At 41.9% G+C, this 13,501-nt stretch overlaps 1 protein-coding gene across 1 annotated transcript in view; it reads right to left on the reverse strand.

The window, feature by feature from the left end:
- Positions 1-989: 989 nt before the first annotated feature.
- LOC109875990 (phospholipid-transporting ATPase IC) overlaps positions 990-13,501 on the reverse strand; it is a 68,895-nt gene continuing 56,383 nt past the window's right edge. The window contains exons 23-28 of the mRNA XM_031826071.1: positions 12,361-12,584; positions 11,742-11,825; positions 10,113-10,358; positions 9,603-9,741; positions 3,611-3,741; positions 990-3,211 (exon numbers count right to left, since the gene is read on the reverse strand). Coding sequence (XP_031681931.1) covers positions 2,987-3,211; positions 3,611-3,741; positions 9,603-9,741; positions 10,113-10,358; positions 11,742-11,825; positions 12,361-12,584 — 1,049 coding nt within the window. The 3' untranslated portion in view covers positions 990-2,986. The remainder of the gene's footprint in view (positions 3,212-3,610; positions 3,742-9,602; positions 9,742-10,112; positions 10,359-11,741; positions 11,826-12,360; positions 12,585-13,501) is intronic.

The raw sequence follows: 13,501 nt of genomic DNA on the forward strand, positions 1-13,501 counted from the left end.
TGTAGTCAAAGAACAGCATTCTCATGTAGGTGTTCCTTTTGTCCAGGTGGGAAAGGGCAGTGTGGAGTGCAATAGAGATTGCATCAAGATTGCATCAACTGTGGAGCTGTTGGGGCGGTATGCAAATTGGAGTGGGCCAGTTGGTCAGCGCATGCTTGGAGTACACGTCCTGGTAATCAATCTGTTTAAAGGTTTTACTCACAGTCGTCCGGAACAGATGATGCTCTCATGCATGCTTCAGTGTTGCTTGCCTCGAAGCGAGCATAGAAGTCATTTAGCTTGTCTGGTAGGCTCGTGTCACTGGGCAGCTTGCGGCAGTGCATCCCTTAGTAGTCCATAATAGTTTTCAAGTCCCACAGGTGGAGTTACTGACGTATACAAGCAAGCAAAAATGTATGTTCATGGTGGAGTAGCCTACATACACAGCTTAACACGCAACAATAATGTCATTGTCATAGAAAATATGAAACGGTTGTCTTATAGACAACATGGAGAGCTGGGGCGTATTCATTACGGAAAGTTTAAGAATCAAAATGGAAGCAAACGGAGCAAAACAAGAGTTCCGGTTGGACAAATTCCAGAAGGTCCTTCCCAGTTTCATCTGCTTCCGTTTAAGAAAAGGAACTAAAAACGAGGAGCAAATGAAACAGGGAGGGACCTATCTGAATTGGTCCAATAGAAACTCTAGTTTCGTTGCATAACGTTTCACGTTTGGAGTAAATGGATTCCGTTGCAAAACGTTTTGCATCTGACTAAATTAGATAAACAAGTTGCAAATACGTTTCGCAACGGAAATAATTGACTTCAAAACGGAAAACATTTTCAAACTAAACTTTGGACAAATTTGCGTAGGCCCGTGCCGCCTGTCCCCATTTCATTACATTTGGTTCTGTTTGGTTGCTAGTGGGGGGGGGGGGGGGGGGGGGGGGGGGAAATACATCAAAACAACTGATTCTTATAAATCTTTACAATTTCTGTAATGATGCAGCTTCTCTGTATAGTCAGTCTTTATTCAAAGTCATTTTACAAAGTACTTTATATCATGAATATACTAAAAACAAGAATTTAATTTTAAAAAATGTTGTTTTAAGAGTGGCCCAGTTGACCACTAAAGGCCATTGTTCAGTATTGTGTACACAAATGTATAATGCAAATGTTTACACAAACCTTTAAAAATACAGTTACAAAAGTCAGTTTGTTATACAGCATGATGAAGTGTGTAACAGAACAAAAGAGTATTTATACACACTAAACAGTACTGTTCGACAGAGATCATATTGATAAAAGGCTGATATAATGCATTTAGGTCCAATACAATTGCCATGGCTGAGACTCAATCCAAAGACTGCATCCTTGTGGATTGAGTCAAAGCCCAAGTCACAATATTAAACTGATTGAAACGTCTGAGCAGGTTGGTCCTTCATAGCAAATATTGCAAATTGCCAATTCCATTCATACTTCATTTCAAATGGTTAAATACCAAATGGCACCCTATTCCCTATGTAGTGCACTACTTTTGACCGAAGCCCCACAGGCCCTGGTTAAAAGTAGTGCCGTAAATAGGGAGTAGAATGCCAAATATTTAGACCATTGCCAAAGTCATAGTAATAACCATCCTGTTACAAAAATAAGCAAAAAAAAGAAGAGAGGATGGACAGTGTTGATACTATAATAACAGTTATCTAGATCAATTCATTAAAGAATGCAAGAAGCTATTTGCATCAGTTTATGATCTGAAAAAAAGCTCAGCTAAAAACCGGTCAAACTAAACCCTGCTCAGTAGGGTTCTATTGGATCACCGTAAACAACTGGTTCAGCAGGGTTCTATTGGATCACCGTAAACAACTGATTCAGCAGGGTTCTATTAGATCACCGTAAACAACTGGTTCAGCAGGGTTCTATTGGATCACCGTAAACAACTGGTTCAGCAGGGTTCTATTAGATCACCGTAAACAACTGGTTCAGCAGGGTTCTATTAGATTACCGTAAACAACTGGTTCAGCAGGGTTCTATTGGATCACCGTAAACAACTGGTTCAGCAGGGTTCTATTGGATCACCGTAAACAACTGGTTCAGCAGGGTTCTATTAGATCACCGTAAACAACTGGTTCAGCAGGGTTCTATTGGATCACCGTAAACAACTGGTTCAGCAGGGTTCTATTGGCATGTATACAACTGGTTCAGCAGGGTTCTATTGGCATGTATACAATGAATCCATGTGCATAAAGAGAGTGTTAAATAAATTACAGCAATAAGGAAGGACACCATAAAATAAACTGTGGAAAACATACCTTACTTCTAGGATCCAGCATTTTGAACAGAAAATAAAGCTGAAATTCTTGTACATTTAAATATAAAATCATGATTATGACACCCTTCTGACTGCAAGTATACATTTTCACAACTGATCCAGTGAAATACAAACCAACAATAATATTAACAATATATTACATTTAGTCCGTTTACACAAGGCCAACCCGATAACTCTTGGGCCCGTATTCACAAAGTGCTGATCTAGGAACAGTATTCCCTTTTAGATAATTACAAGATTACATGTACATGGGGTGGGACCTGATCCTAGATCAGTACTCAAACTAAGGCTTCATCAATACAGGCCAAGGTATATCTGGAGTACCCAGTAATGACGAGCAATTCTGTGATAAACAACGTTGTCTGTTACACAAAACCTTAAACATTAAATCCCCAATACAAAAGGGCTTTGGGTGGAAGGGTCTTTTGCTTAGTAAGATCATGCCGTGGAGACCTCAAATGTGGTCTCAGCTTCATCAACCTCCTAAAAGCATAGGCATGACAGGCTAGCCTGGTCACAGATCTGTTTGTGTCGTCTTGACAACGCCTATGGTCAGAAACTGACATTTACCACAGGAGTTGTAGGACCATAGGAGTTGGCAAGACAGCACAAACAAATTTAGGACCAGGCCCTGGTGTGGTGTGGTGTGGTGAGGTGAGCCCCCCCCCCACCACCTCATATGTTCTCGGCCTGGGGGATCTCTCGGATGCTGTCCCTGGGGTTGGGGCGTGCTGTAGCAGGTCGTCTTCTGATGCTGCGGCCGGACGCGATGAGGTCGGCGTAGCCTCTGGAGTGAGAAAAGGCGTAAGCTGAGCGGCGAGAGCGTCTTCCTCGCTGGAAGGGAGTGGATTTCTCCTCCTCTACCTCCTCCATCTCATACTTCTTCCTGTTCCTCTGGACCTGCGGGAGAAAAAAAAAATACATTAGCATTTATAAACAAGTTAAAAAAATATGGACGCGTGTGATGGCTTTCATTCAAGAGCACTTCAAACTTGGTGTGTCAGATTTTTGTGCTCCGTTTTAATACATTGATCTCTGCTATAAAAATCTCTCACAACATTGCAGTGGCTGTTAACCCATCGTATGTATCCAGGACATATCAACGTCATGCGATGCCATAAAGTTACAGATATCAACGACTAGAGTCCTTTTTTTGGATTTGTAGTATCTAGGCCTTATGTCTCCTCCAACGGACGGCCATACGGTTTGGCCAATGGACATATCAATGGACATATCATCCCAAAGACGTTACAGATTATAAATCATGTATTTTTCTTCCTGTAGTACAGCAGGTCTTACATTGTCTCCAACGGACGGCCATATGGTTTTGTAGAGGAACTGAATACAGATGACAGGAAGCAGGGTGATCCCCACAGTCAGGATGATGGTCAGCCACAGATAGGGCTGTCTGAGCGCGTTAGAGGCCACTCCTAATTACACATGGGAAAACAAACAAAACATCAATAATTGCTCATTATCATCGTCAGCCATTTTGGTTGGGAGCACCAGTGTAACAGTCACCCAGATAATAACTGTGGTGATGATAGGCTTCACTGTGCAGTTGTTTCCAAGTGCCCTAGAGAAAAATGCAAGCTCAGATGATTCGTTCAATCCGAAGCCAACATGTAAAAGAATATTAAAAGAATGCATCAGTGTTTTGTATTTTTTTTGCAACTTATTTTGTAGATGTCACAGCACGGGAATCCCTGGGTACCACTTTGTGTAGCCTGTTAGCGGTGCTGAAATGGTCATAAAGGCTTTTCCATCCCAACATTATAAATTAAATGCTAACTGCGAAGTAGGCTTTTACCTGGCAGAATGTGATATCATGATGATTTGTATTTAATCCTGTGGTCTTTTGTTTTGCAAACTCTGCTGATGCTCAGGCAGGTGCGCATTTTTTACTTAAAAACTGGGTAACTATACCCTCCGATATTTCTTTAAGATGTCTCCCCCAGAGCTCAAAAGTGGTCTCCTGATGTGATTTAAGCATTGTTATGGATTAGAACATCCACATTTTTTATTTTTTTATTTTTTATTTTTTTAAGTGTGATTTTGAGAGTGAAAACAGGAAGAAAAAAAACTGGGGATCTCCAAACTCCATTTCTGTGGTCTTTGGTGTTATTATGGCAAATAAATGTATTGGCTAGTAAGAATTCTGAGTGGCTGGTATATTTTTTTCCTCTACCTGCCACAGTGGCTGGTGGACCATAAAGTTAGGTTTTAAGGCAATGTTCCAAAACCACTCACGGGCATTTGTTTACACCTTGTTCAGTCATGTTACCTCATTAGTTTGCGAACAACCATTTTATTTATTTGTTTATACTTTTACCCCTTTATCTCCCCAATTTTGTGGTATCCAAATTGGTAGTTACAGTCTTGTCCCATCACTGCAACTCCCGTACCGACTCTGAAGAGGCGAAGGTCGAGAGCCGTGCGTCCTCCGAAACACAACCCATCCAAGCCGCACTGCCGTACCAACTCTGGAGAGGCGAAGGTCGAGAGCCGTGCGTCCTCCGAAACACAACCCATCCAAGCACAACTGCCGTACACCTGGCTTCCGTGTCAGCGTGGACTGTGCCCGGCCCGCCACAGGAGTCATTAGAGCACGATGGGACAAAAACATCCCTGCTGACCAAACCCTCCCTTAACCCGGACGAAGCTGGGACAAATGAGACTCCAGGTCACGGCCGGCTGTGACAGAGCCTGGACTCGAACCAGGAGGTGCTAACAACCTGGTTACTTGCATGTATTTGTTTATTTGGATCCCCATTAGCTTTTGCAGAGGCAGCAGCTATTCTTCCTGGGGTCCACAAAAAACATGACAAGTTACAAAACACTGGTACACTGATAGAGAAGGACAGCCACAAATTTAACAATATACAACCAATGAATATTGAAAAATAATACAAACACGACAACTAAAAACAGAATGTTAGCGAGTGTCTGTGTTTCCTCACGGTCCATGAGGTAATTTTTCTGTTTTCTTGAGTAATTGGAGATGGGAGTTCCATGCGATCATGACTATGTATAATCCTGTGGATTGAAGAGACCCCTGGTGGAATGTCTTGTGGGGTATGTATGGGTGTCTGAGCTGAAATTTAATTGATTGTGCAATCTGGAATTTTCAGCACAGTAATATGTCATAACTGGAAGAGAAACAGTTCATCTCTCGTCAACAATCAACCAGGAAAGACCGGCATGTCTGTTGTTGTTGGTTCTGTATGGGTAGTTCAGGGCAAGGTGTGCTGCTCTGTTTTGAGTCAGCTGCAGCTTTGCTTGGTCTTTCTTTGCTGCACGTGACCATATTACCAGACAGTAATCATGATGGGACAAGACCAGTGCCTGAACTACTGGTACAATTGATGTGTAAAAAAACACAGAACTTCTTTTTATAAAAAACAGACATACCCCTCCCCATCTTCACAACAACTCTGGCAATATGACTTGACCATGATCATTGACCATTCAATGTTATATCTAGGAGTTTAACTTGGTCAATGGTTACACCCTTTATACACAATTCCAGTTGAGGTTTAGGTAAGATAATATTTTGAATCAAATACAATGCTTTTAGTTTTAGATGTATAGATGGAATAAGTTATTTCCGCCTCTGTGGTACAGCATCAGCCAAGTCTTCGTTGAGGAAGATGTTTGTTCCTCTCAAGTTCTTGGTTCTCTTCTCGAAGGAACTTGACCACTATCGGCCTTGGTCTGTCACCTGGGCTGGTTACTGGTTTTCCAGTCCTGTGGGCGTGATCCACCTTAATCTTCCTATGATTCATCTTGCAGCTTTTCGGTAATAATTTTTCTCAGTATTTTCTCCTCAGACGCCATCTAGGTCTCATGTGTAGACTCTGGTCTGCCATCCACAACAATGTTATTCCTCATGGATTGTCCCTTTAGATAGTCTGTTTTCCCAATTGTCTGTGAGAGCAAAACACTGTCCTCTCCTCCATGAACACCAGCCCAAGACCAGACCAAGGACCTGATGTTGGAGTACAGAAAATGGGAAGGGAACAAGTCCAGCCCCATCCACTGTGCTGCTGTGGAGTGGTTTCTCCTTGTCCAAATCACTAAGGACTTAAAATGGTCCACATTTAACATTTTTTATTTCACCTTTATTTAACCCAGGTAGGCTAGTTGAGAACAAGTTCTCATTTGCAACTGCGACCTGGCCAAGATAAAGCATAGCAATTCAACACGTACAACAACACAGAGTTACACATGGAATAAACAAAACATAGCCAACACAGTAAAAAAAAAATATTTAAGTCTAAAAACAGTGAGTGCAAATGAGGTAAGATAAGGATGCTGAGTAACAGACCCTCATTAACCAGAACCTAATTTTTCCAAACAGTAAAATGACATGACTGACAGAACATACTGAGATCTGTATGTAATGACGAGAAGCTTATGTTTCCGCGCTAAACAAGAGAGTCTTTGTCCCAAGATGGGTAGGCAGGCGACAAGCTTAGGTCCATAATAAACCCATAGAAATGTTTTGGGCTTATTTTGTACAGATTTTGGCGAGAGTGAAACCTCTGGCTTGGCCTTTTCCTCTCTAATACTATGCATGCATACAAGGACCAGACAGGGTCCAGATTAAATGGAAACATGCCACAATAGCAAGCCTCTCGTCTTCCAGTCAAGAAGCTGTCATTTTATTATCGAACATGCATCTCCTGTAAAGAAGAAATCATTTTCAAACATTTGCTAAAATAATATTACCAGTACATCTAAACATCAGTGATGTTACCTCAGCTAGCTAACAACCTGGTAACTTTACCAGTACATCTAAACATCAGTGATGTTACCTCAGCTAGCTAACAACCTGGTAACTTTACCAGTACATCTAAACATCAGTGATGTTACCTCAGCTAGCTAACAACCTGGTAACTTTACCAGTACATCTAAACATCAGTGATGTTACCTCAGCTAGCTAACAACCTGGTAACTTTACCAGTACATCTAAACATCAGTCATGTTACCTCAGCTAGCTAACAACCTGGTAACTTTACCAGTACATCTAAACATCAGTGATGTTACCTCAGCTAGCTAACAACCTGGTAACTTTACCAGTACATCTAAACATCAGTGATGTTACCTCAGCTAGCTAACAACCTGGTAACTTTACCAGTACATCTAAACATCAGTGATGTTACCTCAGCTAGCTAACAACCTGGTAACTTTACCAGTACATCTAAACATCAGTGATGTTACCTCAGCTAGCTAACAACCTGGTAACTTTACCAGTACATCTAAACATCAGTCATGTTACCTCAGCTAGCTAACAACCTGGTAACTTTACCAGTACATCTAAACATCAGTCATGTTACCTCAGCTAGCGAACAACCTGGTAACTTTACCAGTACATCTAAACATTTGGAGGCACAGAACTAAAGCAAAAGAGATCGCTTCTTTAGGACATGGGTTCCCAAACTGTGGGGCCCCCTCTGTTTGGGAACCATTTTTCAAAAGAAGCTGTTCTTTTTGTTAGCTAGCTAACAAAAAGCAACTCAGTCCAGCTTTTAACTGACCCCTGAAAGTTGTAATAGTAGAATACACAAGGTGCAGTTTTCTAAATGAGGTAGTGCATCAGCAGTTTTCCAAATGAGGTAGTGCATCAGCAGTTTTCCAAATGAGGTAGTGCATCAGCAGTTGTCCAAATGAGGTAGTGCATCAGCAGTTGTCCAAATGAGGTAGTGCATCAGCAGTGTTCTAAATGAGGTAGTGCATCAGCAGTGTTCTAAATGAGGTAGTGCATCAGCAGTGTTCTAAATGAGGTAGTGCATCAGCAGTGTTCTAAATGAGGTAGTGCATCAGCAGTGTTCTAAATGAGGTAGTGCATCAGCAGTGTTCTAAATGAGGTAGTGCATCAGCAGTTTTCCAAATGAGGTAGTGCATCAGCAGTGTTCTAAATGAGGTAGTGCATCAGCAGTGTTCTAAATGAGGTAGTGCATCAGCAGTGTTCTAAATGAGGTAGTGCATCAGCAGTGTTCTAAATGAGGTAGTGCATCAGCAGTTTTCCAAATGAGGTAGTGCATCAGCAGTGTTCTAAATGAGGTAGTGCATCAGCAGTGTTCTAAATGAGGTAGTGCATCAGCAGTGTTCTAAATGAGGTAGTGCATCAGCAGTTTTCCAAATGAGGTAGTGCATCAGCAGTGTTCTAAATGAGGTAGTGCATCAGCAGTGTTCTAAATGAGGTAGTGCATCGGCAGTGTTTTAAATGAGGTAGTGCATCAGCAGTGTTCTCGTCATGTCAGTCATTGCAGACCTCAGAGAGACATGTATAACGTGTTATAAATGTCCAGATCAACTAGCCCATGACAGCTAACATATTTTTATCTCATTGAGTTACTCAGATATCACATGAACATACATAAGAAATTACTAAATATTGTACAATTGTAGGAAATGAGCTTTAAAACATAAGAATGATCTGTACTTCATGCCAAAATGTGTGGAATTGCAGGAGATGAGCTTTCAAATGGCAATTACTTTTTTGAATAATCTCCATCCCACGGCCAAATGGATTTACAGGAAATAAACTTTAAACCTGCAGAATATTCTCTCCGCCAACAAGAGTTTGTGTCATGAAGAGTGCTAGCGACCTTAGAAATAGACATGGCCCACACAGGTGGGAGCAGCATGTTCCCCAAAGCTGTAAAGGGGGGGACCCCTGCTTAGGAAGAGGAAGGTCCTCACTCACAAACTTGAAGCTCTTTAAAAAAACTTAAAAGAGACAGTTCAGAAACCTAATATTACACAACATACTCTTTAAACTTTGATGACAGGTTTTTCTAAATCAACATTGTATGTTTTTAATAATAAACAAAACGTCTTTACAGGATTAAATATTAGTTTCTAGAGCATGTGCTTCAAAAGCAGCTACAATTCATATAGTCCCAATATGCTATATGTCAATCAATAAAAAAAAAAATCTGCTGCTCCGAGATTTAATGTTTAAATTGGGAACACACGGTGGTACCAATTAATTTAAAAAACCTGATCATAATCATCATCGTCATCACCCCCACCATCTGTGATAAGAGCCATATGGCCAGGGTCATGTTCATTAGGGCACAACGTGTTAAAACGTTCTGCAACGAAAAACAAGACCCAAGTGTGTAGGAACCAAACGGAAGCCAACAGCCGAAAATGGCCCGGGACTAACCTGAACCTTTCCAATAAGAAACTCCCATTTTCATTGTGAAATTCTTTCAGTTGCAAAACATTTCACTACGGTGGGCTACTGATGAATACACCACAGCTATTAAGCAGAACTCACCGGTGAAAGTGAAGGTTGACGGGAAGATGACGTGGATTCCTGCACTGTGGATATCGAACATGATGCCGAAGTATATGGCTATACTGCAGAGGACGGCGAAGCAGTTTACAAAGGTCCAGTATGACGTCTCCAGAGAGATCTGGGAGAGGGCAGAAGAGACAGGAAGTTAGCCAGCGTAGCCTAGTGGTTAGAGCGTTGGACTAGGAACCGGAAGGTTGTGAGTTCAAACCCCCGAGCTGACAAGGTACAAATCTGTCGTTCTGCCCCTGAACAGGCAGTTAACCCACTGTTCCCAGGCCGTCATTGAAAATAAGAATGTGTTCTTAACTGACTTGCCTAGTAAAATAAAGGTAAAAAAATAAATAATCATAAAATAATAATAATAATCATAATAATAATAAATAAATAAATAAAACAGCTATAAAATTACCTCATCAGTCTTGCATTCGAGGTGAACAGTTTTATTAAAAAAAGAACAGCACCTAATCGAACCAATCATTCTCCAGCTACCTGCATGTTGACTGTGAAGATGAGAGAGGAAGCCATGACCACAGCCAGGGACTGGTAGTCTGACGGTGCCTCTCCGTTCTGCCCCATGGTCTGAAGGAACGCCCCGTACGGGATGAAGAAGATCACCAGAGAGGTGAAGATGCCGTGGAACAGACTGATGAAGAAATTCTTGTAGTTAAACAGCGCCCCCTGCTGACCAGGGAGGTATAACTTGGGGAACTTTCTACTCAGTTTGTCGTTCACGTCCTTCGGGGAAACAGGAAACAGAAATGACATATTAGCTCAGGGGTTCCCAAACTTCTACTGCACTCAACCCCACATTGACACTTGGAGGGGACCTCACTTAGAAAAATGATACTCCTTAGTCCCCCCCCTTATTTTACCAGGTAAGTTGACTGAGAACACATTCTCATTTACAGCAACGACCTGGGGAATAGTCACAGGGGAGAGGAGGGGGGGGATGAATGAGCCAATTGTAAGCTGGGGATTATTAGGTGGCACAGTTAACCCTGTGTGTTCATAATACCTCCATTTTAGGTCCCGTATTTGAATAGTGTAAGACGTTCTTAGTTGACACTAAATCGGTTGTATTCTATAACCATTAGAATATTTTTTTTTTAAGTATATTGTTTGATACTCAGATTAAATATTGTCTCAGTCTTTCAGAAGATCCTACACAGGACTGAAGGAGACGTCAACTTGACTTCGAAACGTCAGTCACCTGTTCTCATCTTGAAGAACAATGGATACATTTTTTTGCTCAGTTGAATCCGTTGTTCTTCAAGATGGGAACAGGTGACTGACGTTTCGAAGTCAAGTTGACGTCTCCTTCAGCCCTGTGTAGGATCTTCTGAAATTTAAATAGGGACCTCTGAGACGATATATAATCTGATTATCAAACAATATGCTTTTTTTTTAAATCTTCAAATGGATATAGCAAAATTTTTTATCAATCTCTGCCTTTTGTTGTTGAATGTTCCAACTCCTTTCTACTTAGAATGAGTCCTTTTGGAAGTTTTCCTACTTAGAATGAGTCCTTTTGGAAGTTGTCCTACTTAGAATGAGTCCTTTTGGAAGTTTTCCTACTTAGAATGAGTCCTTTTGGAAGTTTTCCTACTTAGAATGAGTCCTTTTGGAAGTTTTCCTACTTAGAATGAGTCCTTTTGGAAGTTTTCCTACTTAGAATGAGTCCTTTTGGAAGTTTTCCTACTTAGAATGAGTCCTTTTGGAAGTTTTCCTACTTAGAATGAGTCCTTTTGGATGTTTTCCTACTTAGAATGAGTCCTTTTGGAAGTTTTCCTACTTAGAATGAGTCCTTTTGGAAGTTTTCCTTGGTAAACCTCATGATTTTTGTCATCGTTGTTGAGCAGCAACAACGATGCTGAAGCGTAAAGGCCCACCTTAACTCAGTATTAGCTAAACATAATCTCCTTCAGATCGTATGACACATAGGAGTCATTGAGTGATGAAATGTGAATAATTAAAAAACATGTAAAGAACATAAATTCAAGTAGAAGAATTTCAACGTTTTTTTTCAAACTAATATATTATTTTCAACAAGAGGTGATAACGCCAAGACAAATGTTTCGGATGTTCAACCATTGTCCGTGTGTCATATTTAAAGCTTACCTGATCCAATAAGCCAACCAACAGGACGGGAAGGGAGCTGTACATCACGTTGTATAAAGTAATGAACCAGTCTTCATAGGCAACCTGGAGTGGGAACAAAAAGTCATAAATAAAATAATCATCGTCATTCATTCATGTACACATTTAGGATAAATCCTCTTCACCATAGTAGATGTTACGGAAAGTTGCTAAAGTAATTGGGGGTTTTTGAAGTCAGTCTCGATAAGGGGTCAATGAATACATGAGAGAGAGCGTAACTGCTACTGTCTGTTATCCATCCTGCTGCCTAGTCACCGTACCTCTTCCTTTATGTACATAGCTACTTCAAATACCTTGTACCCCTGCAGATCGACTCAGTACTGGTACTCCCTATTCATAGCCATGTATAGGGTCTCCATTCCTGGAGACCTACAGTCCTGCAGGTTTTCAGTTCAACCCTAATCTAACATACCTGATTATAATGAATGAGCTGGTTGCTAAGCTAAATCAAATTAGTTACAACTGGGGTTGGAGTGAAAACCTACAGGAGGGTAGATCCCCAGGAACATGGTTTGGCAGCCCTGATATAGTAAATAAGTTGCCGTTCGGTACACACCCTACGTCTAGAACATTCCCTCACCTGAGCTGAGAACCCATTGAAGAAGGAGTACCAGAAGTGGACCAGGGTGAAGGCAAAGTTCTTGAAGAAGAAGAAGCGGAGGAACTTGCACATGCGGATGTAGGACCAGCGACCGTGGACCAGCAGGAGACGCTCCAGGTACCGGAACTGAGCGAAGGCATAGTCACTGGACATCACCGCCTGCATGCCCTCCTGTCCAGATATACCCACACCGATGTCTGCAGCTGGAGAGAGAGAAAAAATCATTACAACTATTATTATTACTGTTAGTCCCACCATTGTTGTTATGTACTTGGACAATGTAAGTGATTTAACTTGCCCATGTCAATAAAGTCTATTGAATTTAAATGTAATTGAATGAGAGACAGGGAGAAGTATAGATGGAGCGAGACGGGGAGAAGTATAGATGGAGCGAGACGGGGAGAAGTATAGATGGAGCGAGACGGGGAGAAGTATAGATGGAGCGAGACGGGGAGAAGTATAGATGGAGCGAGACGGGGAGAAGTATAGATGGAGCGAGACGGGGAGAAGTATAGATGGAGCGAGACGGGGAGAAGTATAGATGGAGCGAGACGGGGAGAAGTATAGATGGAGCGAGACGGGGAGAAGTATAGATGGAGCGAGACAGGGAGAAGTATAGATGGAGCGAGACAGGGAGAAGTATAGATGGAGCGAGACAGGGAGAAGTATAGATGGAGCGAGACGGGGTGAAGTATAGATGGAGCGAGACGGGGAGAAGTATAGATGGAGCGAGACAGGGAGAAGTATAGATGGAGCGAGACGGGGTGAAGTATAGATGGAGCGAGACGGGGAGAAGTATAGATGGAGCGAGACAGGGAGAAGTATAGATGGAGCGAGACGGGGAGAAGTATAGATGGAGCGAGACGGGGAGAAGTATAGATGGAGCGAGACGGGGAGAAGTATAGATGGAGCGAGACAGGGAGAAGTATAGATGGAGCGAGACGGGGAGAAGTATAGATGGAGCGAGACGGGGAGAAGTATAGATGGAGCGAGACAGGGAGAAGTATAGATGGAGCGAGACGGGGAGAAGTATAGATGGAGCGAGACAGGGAGAAGTATAGATGGAGCGAGACGGGGTGAAGTATAGATGGAGCGAGACGGGGAGAAGTATAGATGGAGC

The sequence above is a fragment of the Oncorhynchus kisutch genome, linkage group LG6, assembly GCF_002021735.2.
Source record: "Oncorhynchus kisutch isolate 150728-3 linkage group LG6, Okis_V2, whole genome shotgun sequence".
NCBI classification, from domain to species: Eukaryota; Metazoa; Chordata; class Actinopteri; order Salmoniformes; family Salmonidae; genus Oncorhynchus; species Oncorhynchus kisutch.